Genomic DNA, 23,335 nt, shown 5'->3' on the forward strand with positions numbered 1-23,335 from the left:
TGCTAAATAGAAAAAAATAAAAATATCGTGCTATAAACCGACTTAAAAAAGATACTCAAATACATTCAACTAATGTGAAATGTGCACATAACCATAGATTTTCCTCAAGATACACAAGGAAAAATCTATGATTTTGTGCAAGCATCAAGTATGGTTTCAAAACTCGTCCGAGTCATCTCGATATCAGGCATGGACGAGACGGACGGACAAATCAATTTTTTGAATGAGATTCAAGACTCCACGTTTATTTTTAAAATTTTGGAACGAGACATCTTAAACTTATCGAAAAACTCATCCGCGACAACACGATATCTGGCATGAACCAGACGAGACCCAAAACCGAATTTTAAACCCATGGCACCAAGCCAGAAGCTTAAGAGTTGTTATTAATTAGAAAGCGGCTTTTGTAACTGAGTTTTAAGAAACGAAGGGTTTGCAAGAGAGGAGGCTCATTCATGCGAGTACTCCGGTGGGGAAGCCTCAAGCTATAATTAAGAAAAAGGTGACCTAATTATTAATAATTCATGTGGCCTAAATGAGGATCTCGATACTCCAGGTGTCATTTGTAATTGCCATTCTCGAGAAGACGACAAATTATTAGTGTATAAATGTGAACTTGTTGAAATTTTTGAGAAAGTTGTCCAATGATCCGGGCCACCCATGTGATAATTTGGGTCTAAACTTGACATGGAAATTGTTGGGTGTCAGTATCATTGGCCATGTACAGGTCTGTGTCCGGGGACTCTTGTGTAAACTAGCTTGAGAGGTACAACCTATTCTAATATGTATTTGGGCCTATGTTGGATGTTTGTGTTGAATAATAAATAAGTTTCTATTGAATTGGTTGATTATTTAACAAGATTTTCATGGTGAATTATACCAACCAAAAAGACTGACACTAAGATTAATTAGAAAAATTCTAATAACCTATTTAAAGCCTCATAACATTTTTAATGAGTCTCGTCCTGACGCATGTCTTAAGATAAGCCTCACATGCCTCTAAAAACACTAACCGACGATATTAGAATAGAACCCTAGCCATGTGGAGTTAGAAATTACAATAACTTTGGTCCGAGAGTGACGGACATGGCACGGATGAGTTATTGGGAATTGAGAAGTCATAAGACTCAAGATGATATATAGAATCTCATTTCGTCGACAAAGAAGCATGACTCAATTCAAAATGTGCTAAAGACCCATATATCCTTGATGAGGATAAAATAAACTTTTCATGGTTCAATGTCAGTAGAAATGACATGGGATGTAATTCAAAGATGAATGTTGGTGGGAGAGGGTACAGTTTACATTTTAATTGTAGCAAAATAGACCTTAAAAACATCAAATCAAGTAAAACTTATTATAAGCATTATGGGTGGTTTTAGGGTTTGATTCATCAATATTGGATTGTGGGGTCTGCAAAACTTTGAAGGTGACTGCAATTATAGAACCCCTCACTCTAAACTTATTTTCTAAAATAAAGCTTGATTAAGATTTTTGTTTTTGTTTTGTTTTTATCCAAATAATACGCTGGATTGAAGTTGATTTGATTTCATCAAATGTGGGTGGAATCACACACATAGATCACTTAGGGGCATACTTTTAAAACTTGTCGAGTCAACTCGAAACACATCTGAATTGACTCAAGCTAGTCACATTAAAGTTCTAAGCTTAAAGTAAAACAGCTTGCAACAATCTTGTCAAGTCAACTCAGAAAAACAGTCGAGTTACTTGGCAATGCACAAGGATAAGTTAAGAGAGATGATATTGTCACACCAACTTTTACTAATGCCACACCAATTCATATGGCAAAGATTGCATATCGTTGGTGTGGCGTTAGCAAAAGTTGGTGAGGCAATAATAACTCTCTAAGTTGAGTTAGAAAAAGAGAGATTTACCCCGGCAGACGTAACTGTTGCTTTTTTATTTTTAAAAAAATCCCTTGGAGTTTTGACAACTCCAATGGAACCTTAACTTTATCAAGTTTGTTACCCATCAAACCTTACTTTATGAAGTTTGTCACCGAGAAAACCTTGAAATGAAAATCCACGACATAAAAGTCAAATTGATGCATTAATTTGCTACTCAACGTACGTCGGAGTGGATACCAACCTCATCAATTCTAAGAACTTTGAAAAAAAAAAAATTTCACCATTGAATGTTAGATTTAAATTTACGAATTTGATAATCATCCATTTACAACACTTTGGATCAAGCTCAGAAAAGGGATTTTTTTTTTTTTTTTTTCAATTTGTTTCTTTGTAATCTGATATTTTTCATGAAATCTAGAAGTATGTGGTGTTGGATTGTCATTTTGGTAAAACTTGCAGGTCCTATGTCCCTTAGTAAGATTTGAAATCTTACTAAGTCATGCTAGCCTGATTCATAAAGCAAAGGTTTGTTCGGTAACAAATTTATTAAAGCAAGGGAATTTTTGTAATAAAATTGAAACAGCTAGGTCTGCCAGGTAAATCTCTCTTAGAAAAATTGGTCAGTTATGTGATTTTATGTAAAAAAATATATCTGAAATGTAAAAAAATATATCTGAAAATAAAAAATATAAATCTTACTTTCTAAATATTTAAATTTAATTCTCATCTCTCATCCATGGGAACAGTAATATAACCGAACCACATAAATCTTGCATTTCTCGGATGTTTTAGTGTTTATTTCATTGTGTCATACATCATGAAAACTAGATATCCATGCTTGGTTAGATAAATATTTTCCCATCTTGACTGAAAAAAATTTATTTTACTTATTTAAAAAAGAAATCCGCATGGGCAAATGTATTTTACCCGACCCATATGAATTGATTTGAAGGGACGACAACATGAAGTTTTAACCACAAACCAGCTCTCTCAGCCCATGAATACATGGATTTTGTCTTTGACTGAAAATCCAAGAAATTTTAGCTATTATCCTCTCCTACTTGCTTATATTACTTGTGGAAGGATTGGTTTTAGAAATATTTGATTTAATAATATAATTAATAGATAAGAAGATGGAAAGCAGGTCTTTGGTATTGCATCAAGCCATTGACATAAACTTATACAAAAAAGAATCAGCTTAAATTTGGTGATTTCTAGAACTTCGATTAGAGAATTTTATGATCATGTCCTCTGTAATTTTAGCTACAAACCAATATAAAAAACTCATTTTGTGTTAAGTCAGAATTCAATCGTTGGATTTTGTGTTTAAATGGTTGAGATCATATGTTTCTTTGTGAATCCATTTTCATGAGTATATATATAATAGCTAATTCCTTTTGAATTTTCATATAAGCCCAAAGCATCATTGGTCCAAGGAGCATTTAATCTCAATTTGACCCATTGAGACTCATCTCATTTCTAATTCGAATTAAATTTTGATAGGTTTTAATCTAAAGCCTAAACTGATGATATAGACTAAATGAGATCCATCTGAGTTGAGTCTTATGAAGATTATGATAAAAATTTAAGTAGATTAGATTTTGTTTTTATTTAGGATTTTCTATTGCTATGTATTTTCTATATAAATCCCATTAGAGTTCATTTAATTCATTGAACAACTAATAGAAACATGATCATCACACATACGGTTAGAATCACCAATCAAGCTATTTTTTATGTTTAGATTAACAACTAAAGGTTGGCCAAACATTCATGTTTCAGTGAATCTAATCTTAAAGAGTATTCCACATGGCAGACAAAAGGGGGATGACATTGGGGCATTATATTCAAAACTCCTATAATAAGAGATCCGCAATTCCTCAATATTTTCTGTTGTTCACATTGAAATGCATGGAAACCGAGAGGAAGAACACAATCCCCACCCTTTCGGGTGAGACTAGTCCCACGGTCACATGTATCACCCCTTTGGAAAGTCCTAATTGCAACTGATTGAGTAGAGGGTCAACCGGACCCGGAGGGTGCCCCCCCACTGTTTCGTGGGGTTTCAAACACTTGACCTATCCTTCCTGAGGAGCTTATCAAGGCTCAGCTTGTCAATAGGCCAACCCCTGTGTTAAATTCCCAATAACATGACTAGTGCTAAAGAAGTGTCTCAACTAATTTCTCCAACCATACTACTCGGAAACCAACAATGAGAACTGGAATAAATTATCAGTCTGGACTAGCAGGGTCACATCTCCATTATGGTTCGAGCTGGCACCACCAGAGCAGGTTGGTTTGTACCACTAGCTCTTGAAACATCGATCGATCGATCGAGTATGGGACATCAGAAGACATTTTGTCTACTTGAAAAACATTGGGCAGATTAAACCATAGATGCTAACTACATTAAACATGCAAAAATATATTGCAATATTTGGCAAGCAATTCAGATTCATGGCTAGGTTAGGGCATATATAAATCCCTGAAAACCAGCACGAACCATAATCCAAGAGTCTTGTCAGTCAAATGATCCTAAACATCTTTAACAGCATAGATTGCAGGGAAAAGCATGCAGCAGAATAATCAAAGTGTTATAACAAAAATAATGGGCCCTAGATTCAACTGTCAGACTGTTCACCCTTGATAATGTTCTGGCAATTCCAAGGTCCCCATTCCAAAAAGGAATAAGTAGAAAAAACAGAGGGTTTAGGGTTCTTTTACTTGATTTGTAGAATTATTGGTCACATTGAAATCTCAAACAAAGGACCAGTTGACGAATATGAAGCAAATGCAGTGGGCATTTTCTTCCTCGTTCAATACCTTCCAAGCCACTGCTCTCTCGTAGGAGATCGGCCTACCCATACTCGAAAGACAGATACCACCTTGAAGACACGCAAAACCCTGAAAAGAAATATTAAAGAAAAAATGATAAATTGAAGGACTAGTGAGCTATCACTTCAAATATTAGAAAGACGAAGTGTTCAATAATTTATGCTTTTTCTCAATTTAAAATTGAGAATTCTTCATGCAGTTTGTTTGTGCTGAACTTCTACTAGTTGTGTTAACAAAAGTGTACTCCAAACACGTGGACACATCCAAGCAGCAACCAATGTCCAACCTCACCACATTGAATCTTCACTTTTTTTGTTAATTATTTCCTTTTGTTCAACCTCACCCAAGTGCCTACTGTGTTTAGGCGAAACTCTACTTTCATCATTCCATTAATAATATATGGTAAGATGAAATCCACCAACTCATTGTTCCCTAACAGATGGGTAAGCCCAAATATAAAACCAACAGCTTCTTCCAACTGGATATGCGAGGCATCCTAGAGTTTGGCTTTAAATTAATAGATCAAAGATCTCCAAGTAAATGTTTGTTTTGGGAACTATGCCCCGTCCAACTATTGAACCACCTTATCACATCAGTCACTTGATTGGCCACACAACTAGGTTCAGAGATTAGACTGCAGTGAGAATGGCCCCATAGTATAAATACCATTTATAAATTCTAGTGTATTATAATAATTTTTCACATACCATAGAGAAGAGAATAAAGTTGAGATGTGGGTCACTACTATCTGTCACACGTAGTGCTCTCACACCAATTATTGCCACTTGACACACTATTTGTGCCCACTAACCCACTAGCATTTGGCCCATCCGTCTATGGGCCTAAATACCAAATAATCCTGAGGAGTCACCTAAGAAGCTGATATCTGAGAAGCCATTGGATCTGGGCATTTTCCATCAAGGATTTGGAGCCCAATATTTTCACCCATCGCTCACGTTCATGAAACAGGTTATTTTTATTTTTATTTTCCTCAAAGGGTAGAGAAAAACCTGTTGCATAATCTGTGGGAACTCTGTGCAGAGAGTCTTCCGCCCATTATCATCAAATATCCTTTCCAGTGTGATGTCTTGCAGAGCAACCAAGGTCGTTTCAAGCATGTCAAGGCCTGCTTGATTTGCAAAGGTGAGAACCGGCAATGCCTGCAGAAATCATAATGTTAAGAGACAAAATTCTTTAACATCGAAATAAGAAAACCAAATATAACATAATGACCAAGGAAAAAGTCATATCCAACAGAATAAAGATTTGCAGTTAAAAATTTTGGTGTTAAGCTGATGAACCTATAGCACAATGCCATGTGTATTGAAATAGAAAAGATTATTGGCTAGTGGGGCGAAAATTGCAGAGAAAATTTCTGCACGATTTTTATGCTTGGATTTCACATTTATTTCCATGCACGACACAATTTCATTGGTTCATCCACTTAGCACCGTTTTTTGCTAACAGCAAATCTCGGTTCTAAATCCAACATTAATTAACCATATATGTATATATACACACACACACAAACAAGTGAGGATGCTATGACAACTTTTTTGACACACTGAGCAAGACATTCTCACGGGGGATTTGGATCATTGGCAAGGACTCTCTCTATCATGGATATTATTTTTTACAAAAGGTACCTCATTATAACGTCTAGGATCACAAATTGAAATTTTCTGGGCCATCCATTTTATGGTTAATTTGAACTCTAGGCTTGAAGTATTCCACAGTTTCAGAAATAGCTAATTCTTGTAAGGATGATCCCAATGGTGAGATCAGCTTCACCAAAAATAGGACTTTGACTCTTCTCCACATGGGCCTTGTGAGCGTGTCTTTTTGAGAGTCAAATTTGGTGTAATCAGAGGTGGAAAGTTAAGGTGGAGGTGTGCTTCTGGATTGCTATGCAATCGACGCATATCAATCAAACTAAAAGGAAAAAAATTAGAAGACTGGTGTAAGACCAGCAAAGCTTTATGTAGCAGAATGTTGGGCAGTCCAGAAGTATCATTTATTAAATTAAACGTAGCAAAGATGAGCATGTAAAGATGGATGAATAGAAAGATTAGGAAAGATAAAACTAGAAATAAAAGCATTCAAGAAAAAGTAGGAGTAGCTCCAATAGGCAATAAACTAATATAATATCAACTAAAATAGTTTGGGTACGTTCAATGAAGGCTGATTACAACTCCAGATGGACAAAATATTCAAGTTGAAGATTCTAAAAGAGCGTGAAGAAGGCCCAAAAGAATGTGAATTGAGATAGTGAAAGCCGATATGAACACACTATGAATAACAGAAGATCTAGCTCTGGACATTAGAATAGAGGAACAAGATTCGTTTGGCAAACCCCAAATCCTTGGTATAAGGCTTTGATGATAATGATAATTGAGACTGTGTCAATAGCAAATACTGAACAGATTCTTGTATGTTGAACAAGTTACCCAGTTAAGTTGTTCAGGATGATTGTGTGTTTCACCAAGGGAAAACCAAGTGGTGTGCCCCTTAGCATTGTTCGGATCAAGAGGCATGGAAAACCTTTCATGGAGCAGATTATAATGATGTGAAATATCCATCCAAAAGGGACTTGGTTATATGTTCAACTAACAGTTGCAAAAGGGCCAAGTAGACAATGTATTTACAAAGCAGATATTAAATTGAGAGATTTTACCCAACAGACCTAACTGTTGCATTTTTATTACAAGAACTCTCTTGGAGTTCTGACAACTCCAAGGGAACCTTACTTTATGAAGTTTGTTGCCTACTAAACCCTACTTTATCAAGTTTGTTACCCAGCAAACCTTGGAATGGGATCCACGTCATAAAATTCAAATTGATGCGATTAATTTGTTACTTAACATACCTTGGAGTGGATCCTAACCACATCAATTTGTTGCATCCATAAACATGATCTGGTGCCAAAGAATTATGAAGGATAAAATTCTAAGAACTTTGAAAAAAAAAATTTTAATTTTCGTTGTTGAATTTTAGTTTTATATTCGGGAGTTTGGTAGCCATCCAATTTCAACACCTTGGATCAAAGCTCAAATTTGGCTGTGCTGTTGGATTGCTAATTTGATAACCCATATGGGCCCAACGACCCTTAGTAAGGTTTGAAATCTTACTAAGTTAATCATGCTAGACTGATTCATAAAGTAAGGTTTGTTCGGTAACAAACTTGATAAAGTAAGGGAGTTTTTTGTAATAAAATTGCATTAGATAGATCTGCCTTGTAAATCTCTCGATTAAATTTGAATAGAAGTTTCAAACCATCTTTCTATGAATAACAACGGAAAATAGGAAGCAATTAAAATGGAAATAGTAATCTGATCATGGACAACATCAAGAATTAATTCTTGTACTTTCGTGGAAAAATATAATATTTTCCTTATAAAAAACTCCCCTTGCAAAGAAAACTTGAATGTGGAAAGAATAGTGAAAATACTACAGACATAGGATCAAAACCGCCTGCACACTTAAAACTATCCTTTAGGTAAAGTAGTGAAAATTAAGGCTTAAACGGGTCGTGTTCGGATCGGATGTGTCTACTCATATCCATATCCAGATTTTAATTCGGGTCTAGATCTGGATCCGAATCCGACACTGATCCTACTAGCTCAAACTATATCCGATTTTTTTTTACTTTCATTAAATCCATATCCGGATTTGATTCAACCGAATTAATTGATTAGGGTCGATCAGGTCGGATAATTTCAAACCATTACAAAGTAATTTATTAAAAAATGTGGCTAAAACGTGATTTGAACTCAAGACCTCCCCCCTTTTGAAAAAAAGCTTTGACCACTACACCTAAAACTCATTTGTTGATGAATGATAGACTAAAAAATATAAAAAATAACATACACAATAATATATCATTCAGATATAGGGATGGGTCCGTATCCGACTCGGGTCAAAGGACATCAACCCATATCCGACCCATATTTTAATTCAGATATACTTGAAGAAACCAAATCCACTAAAAATCGGATTCGGATCACTCGGATTTGATAAAATCCGACCCATTTTAAGCCCTAGTGAAAATATCCAAGAGCAAACCTTCATAGAGCAGCACATGATAGCATCTGAGTGATGCCAAAGTGCTTTGAGAACCGATTCACTTCCTTCACCACTGGGTTTGAGTAGCTCCACACCCAAATAGCACCTATTAATAATCACAAAAGAAAATTAGCAATTTAAACATTTTCTCAGTAGAATTTAACTTCATTTAGGAAAAAGGAAAGATAGCAACACGCTCAGCTTCTTTTTTTTTTTGTTGAGAAAGAGAGCTCCATAATGAGTTTCAACAATGACAAAAATATTTGTTTTGCCTTGCCAATGAGTACATGCACCATACACATCAGGCAACTATCTGTAAAAACTGTTCATCAGCGAGAAGCATTTACTTCATTGTCTAACATACACTCATTCTACATCTTTAATATTGAAAACACATGCCCATTATATCATACTATTGCATCGACATGGATTCAATCCAGAAAATAGATTTGTAAGTGATTTGTTATGCACCTATAGCTGTAACTGATCCAACGAGAAAGAGTTTGTGCTTCAGGAGTGCCCGGTGGTGGCCTGAGACCAGAGTGAGAACTAAGAAGGGAAGGGGAGAGAGCCAGCGCTACCCTCTGAACAGAGGATATAATGCTACGAATATATTGCCGAGCCATGGCCGCCACATTTTCTTGCAAATGGATCTCAAATGCAAACTGAAATGCTATTGTCATCACAGACCTCATACTGCCACAATTTCCAGAATAATCACCAGATGCTCTATTTCCAGCTGGCCCAACCTCAAGGGCGGAAGCAAGGTCTAGCGTGCGATTCGGACTGGAGGCATCCTGCAATGTCTTGATAGTGAGTTATCAAAAAAAAACACTCCACGGAAAATACGAGAAGTAAATGGAATGTGTGTGTTTCCTTAAAAAATAAAAAATAGCATATGGGGCATAAGATAAATTAAGAGAGATTATATTGCCACACCAACTTTTGCTAATGCCACCCCAATTCATATGTAAATCACCAAAGAATTAGCACACACTTGGTGTGTCATTAGTAAAAGTTGGTGTGGCAATAGGAGCTCTCTAAATCAAATCTACACAAACAGTGTTAAAAACCCTGCTTTCCTATAAGCAAAATACTTACAACCACAAAGTCAAGAGGAGAAATGCGGAAACCAGAAGGTAAGAGAGGTGCATCATCGGCGAAAGACGAATCAATGGGGGCAAAAATAAGTTCAGCACAGATTCCAACAGCATTCTCATCCACCCCATTATAGAGCTGTGGAAGCAATATAAACAAGGAGAATATGAATAAAAACTGATAAATACTGAAGTTCAGTTTTCAGTGTTTACTACAAAATAAACTCAGGAACAAAAATTAATGATGTAAAGTTGTTTTATCCACAATAAGGATATTTAAATCCTTGACAAAATTTTCAACTGTTTCATTTTATTTTTCAAATCAAAAACGGCATCTGCTAAAATGTGATTCATTGACCATGAAAATAAAAAAGAAAAAAGAAAAAAGAAAAAAGAAAATTAGCAACATCCACTTTTGAATTATTTTACAGAGCACTTTTGACACATTTGCAAAGTACTAAACTGCGAGTATTTCCACAAACTATTTACCAAAATATTTCCATTTCCTCAAGGCTCGACAAGAAATTTAACTGTCAGATTCTCTTTGTACATAATTCAGTGCAAATCATTATTAATTTTGCAAATTATTTTGGTGAAATTCCGATCTAAATAATCAAATTTAAGACATGATATGCAAGATCTTGATAAAAATATTTTGATTACTAGAAATGAATTATGTTTAATTAGGTATCTATAATTCTTATTTTGATGTATTCAAAGCATGCTAGAACATTCATATAAGCATGCACATCTAATCATCCATGTTTCAATTAGTTAGATACATTTTTAATTTATAAAAAATATCTTTAAAATAAAATATAAATATAATAATGCCAGAATGCAGAATTTAATTGTTTCTTAATTTAAGCAAGTATTTTACATATTAAGGTGTTTGTGATTAATGTGACATTATTATTCTACTTGACTTCAAAAAAAAAAAAAAAAAATAGCCATGTTTTTATGGTGTCTCAAAAGAAAATAAAGGGACACAGCCCTATTTCTTTCTTTCAACAGGTATTTCAGAAGGAAAATAAAAGAGGAGGAAGAAGAAAAAGAAGGGATGGACCAACACCCTTTTACCTTCAAAGAGGGGAAAAACACAGAAGAAAAAGTGGGATGAACTTAACTAGCTCGTTCTTGTGATAAAGAGGGCAAAAAGATTTTCGCAGCCCCTTCTCGTGCTGAAGAGGGCAACAAGACTTCATCGATTGGGGCAAGTATCGATCAAAAAAACAATTAATTTTATGTTCACGCATGTGGAAAAACCATTTTCCCAGGGGGCTTAGGTTGGACAATAAAAACCCTACCCAGAAGGGAATTTAGTTAGGCAGGAAAATTGTTTTCTATGCAAAAATTGCAATCAAATAGAGTAAAATTGTGATTTTCCATGGAAATCCAATTTCCTCCCATTTTCCATGTGTAATCAAATAGACCCTAAGGTTTTGTCTCTGTAACGTAAAGAATTCTTTGGCAAGGTAATTATTTATGCATGATCACTCAATAAACAAAATACTTGTGGTTTAAATATAGTAGAGAAAAAACAATACTTACTTGCAAGAGAAACATGTCTTTAGGAGTAATCGGGTCCTCTGGACAATGGCCAATGTTTTCCAGCTTAATGACCTCCAAGAACTGCTTCCAACAATATCAACTATAATCATTTTCAAGAACACATTGAAATAATCATGTTTTTCCAATCATCACCAACATTGTCAGCACCATATCCCAACCACAATGGGGTTGGAAAAATGAATCCTGTTTGGCTATTTTCCAATGTTGAATAAAAATGTACTGCATAGTATTATTAGTGAAAATAACATAGGGGCAAGTAAGATTACTTGCCTCTTCATGCTCAATTGTATGAGCCAATGGAAGGATAACTTGACCCCCAAAACCTCCAACTCGAGAGCCCGGTAAAATGCAGGGACCAGCTTTGACAGCTGCACCTAAGTAAGCATCAATATTATTGTCCGCCCACTCTGATCGATGCTCCCGCAGGAATCTGAGAAGCATTGCAGGAGGCACGTTCTGCAAATATGAACAACGCGCAAGGAAAGAACAAGTGAAAATGGTTTTTAATACATTGAAAATGAAATATTATCTTCTTTTTTTTAGTGTGTGTCTGTTGGGGGTGGGGGGGAGAAGGAAAAGTTAAATCATCATCAAAGCCTTATCCCAAAGATCTGGAGTCAGCTGTCCAAAATCACATCTTCTGTTATTAAAAGTATGTCTATATTTGCTCTCACTATCTCCATTCATGGTCTTTTGGGTTTTCCTCTCGCTCTTTTAGAACCTTCAACTTGAAAATTTCTTCAAATTGGGGCTGTAATCAGCCTTCGTTGGACATACCTAAACCATCTTAATCGACTTTCTCTTATTTTATCACCTATTGGAGCTACTCATTTTCTCGAATGCATTAATTTATTTTTTCTTTCCTAGTCTTTTCACTCATGCATCTGAACATACTCATCTTTGCTACACTCAATTTATTAACATGATATTTCAACGAAATAATAATGGGGAAAAGGGAAAAGTTGAATCAGTGTGAATCCAAATTCATGTAAAGTCACTTCCAGGGTATTTGCAGAATTGATCAAGCTCATCCAGAAATAGTTTGGGAAAGATCCAACATCTACTGTAAGGTCAATGTATTTTATGCAAAACTGCCAGAATGAAAATGTCAGACAGATACAAAGTGTCTAGATAAGACTGAGTAAAAAACAGGCATACACATCCATAGCACTTTTTAAAGCCTGTTGATAGATATTAATAGAGGAAGATTCATTAGAATATCTGACATGCATTATATTCAAATAAGAAACACGGCAAAAAGCAACATAGCTAGTATCCTGACCTGCAAGAGCATGGATGCCTTGGCACACAAGACAGCATTGGTCATGGTTGGAAATCCATTGGCAACAGCAAGATTTACACCAGTCATTTTGCCCGGAGATGAGTTTACAAGGATAGTAATGTCATCCATGCCATCGTTTCCCATTGTGGACCATCCATCATCAGTAAACCCATTGAGGGCTTCGTTAAAACCCCTGCAAGGCAACATTTATTAGACTTGCAATAGAATTAAAAACCCTCTAATTGCATAGGGCAATTTCAAAGCATTAGGGTATGGTCACCTGCTCAGTCTCTGGCTAAGTGCTCGTAGGGCTGCTGGTCTTCTACCCCAACTGGTGACAGTTGATTGAGAAACCTCTTGGGCAATCTGCCTTAGCTGGCGTAAGGCCTGGATGAAACAACCAACGACAGAATCAGGACCATGAAATATGTAGAGCCCGCAATCTCTCCTCTATTGTCTAATGATCCTCTACACTAGAAGAATATGGCTTGAAATAACTGAAGAGTGGTTTAGTTGCAATTGCAGAACAATTACAAGAAAAATTCAATAATAGTCCTACCGCCATAGTAGTCTTTTGAGCAAGCACCGTTGGTGATTCATACATCGGGCGCAACACTTCAGGTACACTGCATGGCTGGTTCATAAAATTAGAAATTATTAATTGCTGATTAGTAGACTATTAAATTTTTCTTGATAAGCGAGTAGACTATTAATTTCTTGCATCAAATAAAGGAAAAGAATTAACAATAATAATATGAAAAGCCAGGTGACTCATATACCTCCAAATCCATATGATCAACAATGTGTATTATAGAGCCACCTCCTTCACAGGGTCTTATGAGGTACCCACTAGGTAGCATTTCTGCTCTCACAAAATGTGGCACTGTTGGCATACTAGGACCACCCTGAGTACTGCTAAGTGATCTTTCACAGACCTGAACATTTCATAGTACACATGACAATCAAAACAACTCCATACAACATGAAAGGGCGAAAACACAAGAAAAAAAAAAGGGTTTTGTTAACAACATTAAGATGCGTTGAATACAAATTGGATATAAGTTTTCCTACCAAAAGTACCCTAAAAGAAATATTCCTACCAAAAATACCTTCAAATGCTTATTTCCAAGGTGTATTTAATGACATCTTAATGTGTGCCCTTAGAACACAAGTTAACAAAACCAAAAAAAAAAAAGAAACAAAGACAATCAGAAACTTTCAGTTGGTAAGGCCTTTGTAACAAAAGCCTGTGGAATTCTTGTATACATCAGAAGCAGTAGTTTTTTTCATTAAATAGATCAGGAGAGTGTAAAAGGCTTCTAATTGTATGGAAACTCTCATGAGTTGCTTACCACAAGACTGCCATCCTCTAAACCAGAAGTGTAGCGCAGCAACCAGAAGTCACGAGCAGGTGCCAACGTTGTTGGGGCATATAGCTAAAAATTTGAAAGTTCGTCAGGAGAGTGCATAGTTCAGTATTCTGACATGCATCATTCACAAAGTGACTAATATTACCTGCATGTAAAGTAATTCAATGGTTCCACCATTTCCAGTAGGCAGAACATTTATCACATCCACAGCTCGGCAATCGCGGAACCATGAGGGGCGATCTTTGAGAATTTCTACAACCTGGAAGAAGCTTAGTTAATTAAAGCTTCTCACCAAACCAATGACCAAGTAGTTGAGAAGACCCATAAAGTGGGAAACAAAGATAAGGAAACCAAACGAACTTACCCTTGTGGGTTCTAGACCCACCAGGCCGCAGGCTCGTGCTGCCACTCCAGGGCAACCATGAGAAATAGCAATGATTCCAATGGAATCCGGACCAGGCTGTGCAGAACACAAAGACCAAAAATTATTGTCTAATTGTGGCACAAAGACAAGAAACAAAAAATTATGTTCTCTGTATACGGTAACAAAGGAGAACATAAGAAATAAACGAATGGGGCCGTAGTCTCCCAAAAGTTCATAAGGAATATAGAAGTTTTCCGTGTGTGGATTAGAAGGACTAAATGGCCATTTCGATCTATGCTATTTTCTTTCTACCAACTAGGGATGCAACTTGGGAAGGCCAAACCCGAGCTCCGTGGGTTGAACTTGACCTTGGGTCAGGTTTGGGCACAGTTAACTAGGGGTTTGGGCAAAAACAATTTGACCAAATAAAATCGGGTTCGGTTCGGGCATAAGACATTGGGTTGCCCAATTTTCCCAAGCCCGAAATTAATATGGTTATAGTTTAAAAACATTTTTAAATATCTTTTTTTGTTTTTTTTTTTTTTCTAATTCACAATTCACATTTCAAACTCTAGATAATCATCATCATCTTTTTCTTTACATTTGCTTATAATTTCATGTATGTGAACTTTGAAATATATTTTTAGGACAAATAATTGCAAATTTTACATTTTTTTTACATACCTCTTATCTTTATATAAGCCATTATAATTACTAAATTATCTAGTTTAAATGAGGAATGAACCAACCAGACTCGGGTTGGAAATTTCATTCCCGAGGTCAGGTTGGGCAAGGGCATGGGTTGGAGTTTGTTAAGTGTGGGTTGGGGCTCCGGTTGATCTCCAACCCGGCCCAACACCCACCCTCCACGAGTTGCAGCCTTACTACCTACTTTTCAGTTAAACTATAAACCAGGTGCTAAACACATTGATTAACATACAAGAACAAGAGGGGTGTGTTAACCTTCATCCCAGGCATTTGGACCCACTCCACAGCGGTTCCAGTGGCCTTCGACAGAAACTCTGCTAAAGTTTCCTCTGCAATGGACAACAGTCTAGAAAAAATACAAACACAACCTCTATCAGCCATTAAACAACAAAATTATCACAAAGCACAAGAATAGAAAATGACCCAACAAGCATTCCCACTAACCCTGCAGGGCTAGCATCCCTTGGCGGATGCTGAGGTGTCAAATGGTGTTGAGAACTGGTCACCACCGATTCACAACTTGTGTCTGTGGCGGCAAGGCCCGTCTGCAACAACACCCAAGAAGCCAAAAACCAAAAGCTACAATTTAGAGAAAAAAGAAATAACCCAGAAAGAAACTTTAATTCCGATTCACATACCACAATTTATGTAAAACAAGAACAAGAAATTATCTAAATTTTTTACATTATGAGTCTGTTGGCGAAAGAAACCATTCTCATACACCAGGTTTGACACTTGCTTCTGCAACCTGTCGTTCTCCTCCATTAAAAGCTTGTTCATCGCCGTCAGCTTCCGATTTACAACTTGGAGACGCGACGCTTCTTTCCTTTGCTTCTCCCGGCATCTGGGGAAGGATTTGAAAATTTAGAAAAATCAAAATCAATCAACAATTCAAAAATGCATCCAACCCTTTTTTTCTCAGAATTACCTTCGATTCTGAAACCAAACTTTTATCTGTTTGGTCTCAATATTGGAAAGAATTGGGCACTCTCTGATAAGCTGTTGCCGGCGAACAGAACTGGGCTTTGGGCACTCATGATAGAACCTTTCGAGTGCTTCGACCTGCTCGGGAGTGTAACGGACATATTTTCCGTTATCTATCCCCGTTTTACTATCCTTGCAGGGATTTGTCACAGCCATCATCACTATCAAATAAACAGCAGAAACGAAAAAACGTTTGTTCTAACAAGCTCAATTTGGTGGGGGGGAGGATCCTATCTTGCGGACTTCAGATCAGATGTTGGAAGAAAATAACATAAATTTGCTACTCTTCACCATGAGTCAAGTACGTGTTTAAGTTAGATATATATTCAAGAAGTTTTCTTATTACGATATTTCTTCCTTTAACGATCTCAAATTGTTCTTCCGTCCTCACTGTAACTCACGTCAAACGTCCTGAGAGATCCTTTTTTCCCTGAAAAAAGGTTATAAAAAAAAATTAAGATTTTTTGTGCTCAAATCAGGAACATTTACAGCATAATTAGAGACTATTTTCCTCTTTTAAACCTCGAAGAATAAAATAAAATAAAATCTGACAAGCGAGTTTCATACCAGAGATTTGACTCTTGGTCTTTTCTGCCTCACAAGGACAAATCGATTCTACAAATAAGTATCGGAGCCAGAGACTTCTCAAGATCCGAGATTTTTCACACTCTGAATCGTTCAACCAAAATCAACGAAGAAATCTAACTCATACGATCGATTTCGAGATCTACTTCTGTTAATTACAGACGATCTTCATCGTTTCTGAGGTTTTTCCACCAATTTTGCGTATCGTTCCCAACCTATGAAACATATTAGGGTTTGTTTCGAAAGAAAACTCTATAACAACAGTACGAGAGGGGAGAAATCAAAGCAAACACACCGCAAGAAGGATATTTTTTTCTTCTCCTCCTTCGAAACCGAAGGATTCAAGATGAGATTACTTCCATGGCAACGCGCTGTGAGGAGAGATCAAATCTTTACTGCTTTTCGAAACCCTCGATTTGAGGACGAAAATGCCATTTTGTCTGTCGCTTTGTTGTGTAATTTTACACTGTTTTTAGGCGGCACTTCTGCAGTCCTGTTCATATCTCTTTAGTTTTTAGTGGTCTTTTTTTACAGTGAAAATGGGTGTAATTTTTAGAACGAATTATTATATACGAAAATGCCCTTTTTTATGTCTCGTAATCGAAATGCCCACTCCAATTTGTAGAATTACTAAAAATGCCCTTATTGGTTCTATATCCCATCCCCCCTCTCCCTCTCCCTCTTCCTCTCCCACGGTCCCCCACCCATGGTTTTCAATTTGTCTTTCGTCTTGTCAAGCCGCCAAAATACCGAGTTGACTCGTCCCAAAAAAATTCTTAATCAAGATAAAAACATTTAATTTAATTTATATAATCTATATAATAAAATATAATAATGGTTGTGATTTACTCTTGAAGCAAATCTCAAGGATAACTTAGGTTTTATTTTTTTTGCTCCTTCCTTTTTCAAGAATGTTCCTCCAATTTTATTACCTTTCATTTTCGACCTTCTTTTCCGAGAGCACCCCTTTTGACTTTATATATTATATTTTATCTTCGTCATTTTTTAATAATATCTTTTCAATCTTATTATCTCTATTTTTTTAGCCTGTAATCTCAAAGAAGATACTCAGCACAGGTATATATATATATATATATATATATGAGTCTCACTAGTCTTACGAAGTTAGTAAGGATTTCACCCTCACTAAGGGTCCTTGGGCTCAACTTGTGGCAACCAAGACCATGATCTAATGCTTGTAGAGGACAAAATTCTATAAACTTTGAATAAATAAATTTTGGAAAAAGTTATTTTTCACCGTTGAATTTTAATTTTAAATTAAAGAGCTAGGTGGAAGTTTGGTAGCCATCCATTTTCAAAACGTTGGATTAAGTCAAAAAGTTTTTTTTTTTTTTTCAATCTAAATTTGTCCATCAAATTTATAGGGTTCTGATGTTGGATTGCTAATGAGAGCCAATCAATTTGAGCAAAGTGACCCTAAGTAATGCTTAAAATCTTACTGAGTTAACGGGGAAAGTCTTAATGTATAAATAATTATATTTAAAAAAATCATAAAAATAAGGTGGTTAGAATATACCTAATAACATGATTAAATTATATTTAAATTATAAAATACAAAAATAAAAAAACTAATAATTTTAATACAAAAGCACAAAAAATCGTACTTGTTGAAGTAATGATTCTTTGACGTAAAACAGATGGTGGATTTGTTTCTATCTTTTATTAAATCTTCTTCAAGGTTTGACAAATACTTTGATAAATCAATGATTTTATTTTAATTTTTTTTGTGATTCAAAATATGATTAACTGATCATTTATAATCTCGATTGAGAGATTGTCAAACCAAACAATCTATCGAATGATCTTGGGAAAGATCATGAATGAAATGATAACCATATCTCATATGGACCCAATCCAGAAAGAACTAGGCCCAAATACTCATATATTTTCTTTTTATTAAAAAAAAAAAATACAATGAGTCAAAATCGCCCTTCAAGAGTCTTAGTACTAAGTTGACTCGAAATTCAAACGAGTCGACTTTTAAATTTTTTATCATTCTCGTAGAAAGAAGACATAAAGCAAGATCTGAACATTGGGTGGCAAAATAGGTAATTTATCAAAAAACTAGGGCATTTTAGAGATAAGGCTCTTCATGCGTATGCGAGAATCCAAACTTAAAATAAACGAAAGCGAATGTTGTGTGGGTCACAGAGGACAGAATCATTGAGTATTTTAAGGTGGTTGGTCCGCTGGACTGAGTTCTCGGATCAGGTTGACCCGAACCCACAGACTCCAACTTGAGTGAAGTTGAGGGTTTTGGTGCCTTGATATACCCCTTGACCTTAGTCTTCTACAACAAAGTAATGTAAATTACTTAAATATTCTCATTTTGATTCTTTTAAATAAAATTAAAACCCCTCTATATTTTCCCCAAGACCAATCATTTTAAAAGTTAGGGTAAAGTTTATTTACCCTCATTCAACTTCAACGTCAAGATTTTATCTTCTTTAACGGTCAAATTTCAATAAAGAAAGATAAGATTTTTTGAAAAAGTATAACGATGGATTTTTGTAGAATCAATCATCTTCAACCACTTGGCTAGAATATTTTATCCTCATTTTTAACTTAGAAATTATATGTATAAAAAACAATAAGAATGAGATCGGATTCAATGGGAAGTAGAAGATGATTAATTTCGAGCAACAAAAAAAATCAATTCTTTTTACAAATCGAAGGGTTTTTTTTTATATATGACAAAATTGGAATTGCAAATAGCTTCAACTCATCAGTGAGGATACAAAGAGAAAACCAATTGCTTGCATTCAATTCAAGCATCTAAAACCTAGGGTTAGGAATTAGTAAATTTATATTTGTTTTTTTTTATAGATTGGGTAGAAAATCAAGCCTAAGGTTTCAAAAACCAGAAAATCCCTATTTTGAATAATAATAATAAGAGATAGGAAGGAAGCACCCTGTGTTGGGTTTCCAATATAAAATAAGACAAAAGAAGAAAAAGAGGATAGAGAGGAAAAAATAGATATAGGTGATGGTATGGCTAGGGAAGAAGGAAAGGCAAAGAGAGAGAGAGAGAGAGGACAGTATGGTTGGGGAAGAAGGAGAGGCAGAGAAGGGGGGGGGGGAGTTACTAAGCTGAGAGATTTGGGGGGGGGTTACTAAGCTGAGAGATTTAATTCATTATTTTCGATGAAAGTTGAAATCCCTTGAAAATGCAAGTTAAAGAGTTTGTTAGTTTTGAACTCGCGTGAGTTTACATTTTCAAACACCGAATTTTTATCAACTAGCACGAGTTGCGGACTCTCGCACCAACCTTTGATTTTCAAACACTCCCCTAGTCTTTTATTTAAATCCTAAATTAAAGGGTCATGTCGTCACCATAAAAACACTATAGTATCTATAATATCGACCAATACACGGAGTGTTATGTTTAAATCACCCTTTACTTCTTATTTTTTTTAAAGAGATTTATGAGTTAGATCTATTTGTTCTGTTTTTATGACAAAAACTCTTATACTTTATCAAGTTTGTACTCAACAAACCTTGTGTGAAATTCATATTATTATAAATGATTTAATACTTATAATACCCATAATTCTTTTAATCACATAATCATATATTAAAGGTAATATAGGTATTATTTTTTATTTTTTTAAAGATGTGAGTCTCACTCTCAGATTTGTTAAGTAAGAAAAATACTCTCATTATTAAGTTAATAAGGAAAGTTTCCCCATTAGTTGTGGTCATCCAAAAACATCATTTGATTCCACAAGGTTGTAGAGGACAAAATTCTAAGAATAAAAATAAAAAAATCAATTTTTTTCACCATTTTCAATTTTTAAATTGGGAGTCCAGTAACCGTCCATTTTCAACACGTTGGATTAAGCTAAAAAAAGATTTGTTTTTTAATTAATTTGTTTGAATCTAAGTTTTTTTTCCATGAAATCTATAAGATTGTAATAGTGTTTGATTGCCAATTCCATAAACCACGTAGGCCCAACGACCCTTCGTAAGGTTTCAAATCTTACAAAGTAAGTTAGGCTAGTCTTTTTTTTTATTTTTTTTATAAGGAAATGTTTGTTAAGTAATAAATTTGATACAGTAAGTAAGTTTTTCTAATAAAATGCAATAGTTAGGTCTGCCTAATAAATCTCTCCGTTTTTTGAAAGTTGCTATTGGCACTTCAACTTTTACTTAGTACACTCCAATTAAAAATACAAAAAATAAGTAAATGACTGAGAATGAGTAAAAATTGGAGTGCTAATAATAGCACTCTCTCAAAATTATTTTCTATTTTTCTTTTCTAAAATTCTATTTTTAGCTTAAAATTTTATATTAGGCTAATCATTATTGAAAACAACTACCAACAACTACTGAAATTGAATGGAGTGTTATAATGTTTGAAAAGTGTGTTTTAATCTTTGATTGGGGTGTAATAAGTAAAAGTCTTTAAAATAAAAAATAAAAAAAAATTACCACATTTTCTTATGTCATGCATACTTACGTTATGATCCATGATCCATGATGATGGGATGATGGTTGATGTGATGTCATGCAAGTGCTTTTCTAGGTTCACGACTTCAGTGGGTCTGGGATACTTCATTGGTTGGCTAAAAAATTTCACTGTTTTTGGATAGGATATATAAGGTCCCTCCATGAAAGCTTAAGGAAGATTCTGTAAGCTTTAATTCTTCTTTAAGGTGGACCTTGTAAGTCTTGTTTGGGAATGTCATGTTTCTAATGAATTTCAATCACTTTTATTAAAATTCTGATTGCAAAATTGGTTTTCGTTTAGAAAGTAGTTTTGTGGTGTAACTCAATCGATTGGCGAATTGTTATTGATGTTTTAATCAACAAAACAAAAGTACATATATATATTTTTTATATTAAAAATTACCTTAATTTATTTTCATAAAAGGATAATCGCATACAAAGATGATAGTTTAATATCCACAACGATTTTATTACAAAAACTCGACTGAGCCATTGATTCAGCCTGATTTTTAGAATATTTATTGGAACCTTAACTTTTACTTATTACTAATTTTTCAATTAATTCCTTAAGTCCCATAGGTTTGATCTTGTAGAATTGAACCTATTTTCTCATCGAACGAAAGGTACAAAATAAATCAGATTGATTTTTTGATCAAAAGTACTATGTAAAATCTTCTTCGATTTTTTTGTTCTCTTCCTCTATCCTATAGGTACATAGTTTGAATTAATAGAGAACTTTTTCGCCTATATGAATCAATATTATGACATTCCAATTCCTTTCCGATACCTCCCAAGGAAAATCCTGAATTGGATCTCAAATTGACGGGTGAGCACGAATTTATCCATACGATTATGCACTCTTCGAATATGAATTCATTTTCTAAAAGATCCTATAGGTAAAGATGGATTTTGAATTTAAGCCGTGACATCAGTACTCATAGACTTTAACCAATTTAAGTTGGTATTTGTTTTTGATTTTTTTTTTTTCCAGAACTTAACGTGACTGTGTGACTAATGTGAAGTCGAGTATCACCAAACAACAATTTTATACCTCTAGAACGCTTTTGAAGATTGGAAAGGAGCTCCAAATTGAGCTCCCAAATGCTACCACTAGAAAGTTGAGTATCACCAAACAACAATTTTATAACCAAAAACGCTTTTGAGGATCGAAAAGCAGCTCCAAAATGACGTTCAAACGCTACCTTAATTTTTGGAAGTTAGGTTTAGTGATCTGATGGGTTGAGCTGTAAGAACATTACACGTGGCCACTAATAAGGTTTCAAAGACCAACTCATGTGGCCCCCAAAATACTCAGTCCTAGGTTATAGTAAACAAGAAGAATGTACACTCGTCAAACCAAAGCGTAACGGAGTTGAAATTTTCAACGTTGAAAATGCTTGGTCAAAGTAGCAATGGCAGAGTCCTTATGTCTTTTTCTTTTATTTTTTATTTTTTAATTTAACAGTGATGGCAGACAACTTTGAGTGGTGTTAGCTTCACCAAATCTTATTTAGTGTTTCAGAAACCGGACCGGTGCAATTAGGGTTGGACCGGTTTAAATTGGCTCGTTACTGGACCATTTAAATATTTTTAAGTATTATGTACTACTACTGTCCAAACAAATTGAATAAAGATCCAACCATAATCCAATAAGTTTGACAAATTTTCAATTTGATCTTCCACTCAAAATTTAAAAGGCTCGTGATCCACTAAGGTGTCCGGTTCATAGAAGACGGTTTAATTGGAGTTTAAAACACCTTGGGCTTCTAACCAAGCCGCACACACAACCTAATGTTTTTATTCTCTAATCAAAGTATGCCTCGTAGACATTGTTTCTATTTATAGAAATGGGACACCATATCCAAATGCATATTGAACAATGAACAATCTACATAGCTTGCATTGATGTAGAAGAACTAAAAACTAAATAAACATGTTTGTTCATAAAGTCATGATAAGGCGACGCCTGGAATGTTCGCGGTTGACATGACAAGAGCATAGAGCCATAGATCTTTTCTTCGGAGTACACAAGGAAAATATGTATGATTCTATGCACTTGCCATGTCAACTGCATACAAATCGTGTACGTGTCAACGAATCATTTTAGCATTTGTCTTATCGAAATTCTAAACTGACAG

At 35.1% G+C, this 23,335-nt stretch overlaps 1 protein-coding gene across 1 annotated transcript; it reads right to left on the minus strand.

Annotated features, from left to right (window-relative positions):
- Positions 1-4,410: 4,410 nt before the first annotated feature.
- Positions 4,411-17,221, minus strand: LOC147388710 (homeobox-leucine zipper protein ATHB-15-like). Its single transcript, XM_086417558.1, has 19 exons — positions 16,710-17,221; positions 16,087-16,572; positions 15,843-16,002; positions 15,603-15,703; positions 15,414-15,504; positions 14,451-14,546; positions 14,232-14,345; positions 14,069-14,152; positions 13,496-13,651; positions 13,276-13,350; positions 12,997-13,103; positions 12,717-12,909; positions 11,705-11,890; positions 11,414-11,494; positions 9,867-10,001; positions 9,237-9,562; positions 8,766-8,871; positions 5,714-5,863; positions 4,411-4,772 (listed from the first exon to the last, which is right to left on the minus strand). The coding sequence occupies exons 2-19, from the start codon at positions 16,299-16,301 to the stop codon at positions 4,626-4,628; spliced, it is 2,523 nt and encodes an 840-aa protein (XP_086273684.1). The 5' UTR covers positions 16,302-16,572; positions 16,710-17,221; the 3' UTR covers positions 4,411-4,625.
- Positions 17,222-23,335: the final 6,114 nt, after the last annotated feature.

This window comes from Akebia trifoliata, chromosome 12, assembly GCF_017979445.1.
Source record: "Akebia trifoliata isolate Shusen 1 chromosome 12, ASM1797944v1, whole genome shotgun sequence".
In the NCBI taxonomy this organism is placed as follows: Eukaryota; Viridiplantae; Streptophyta; class Magnoliopsida; order Ranunculales; family Lardizabalaceae; genus Akebia; species Akebia trifoliata.

Excerpts from the sequence above, each read along its gene's own strand:
- LOC147388710 (XM_086417558.1), bottom strand. The coding sequence starts at position 16,301 with ATGATGGCTGTGACAAATCCCTGCAAGGATAGTAAAACGGGGATAGAT. Across the intron at positions 16,003-16,086 it reads GTTTGGTTTCAGAATCGAAG|ATGCCGGGAGAAGCAAAGGA; the intron begins GTAATTCTGAGA and ends ATCCTTCCCCAG. Across the intron at positions 13,652-14,068 it reads TAGAGGATGGCAGTCTTGTG|GTCTGTGAAAGATCACTTAG; the intron begins GTAAGCAACTCA and ends TGAAATGTTCAG.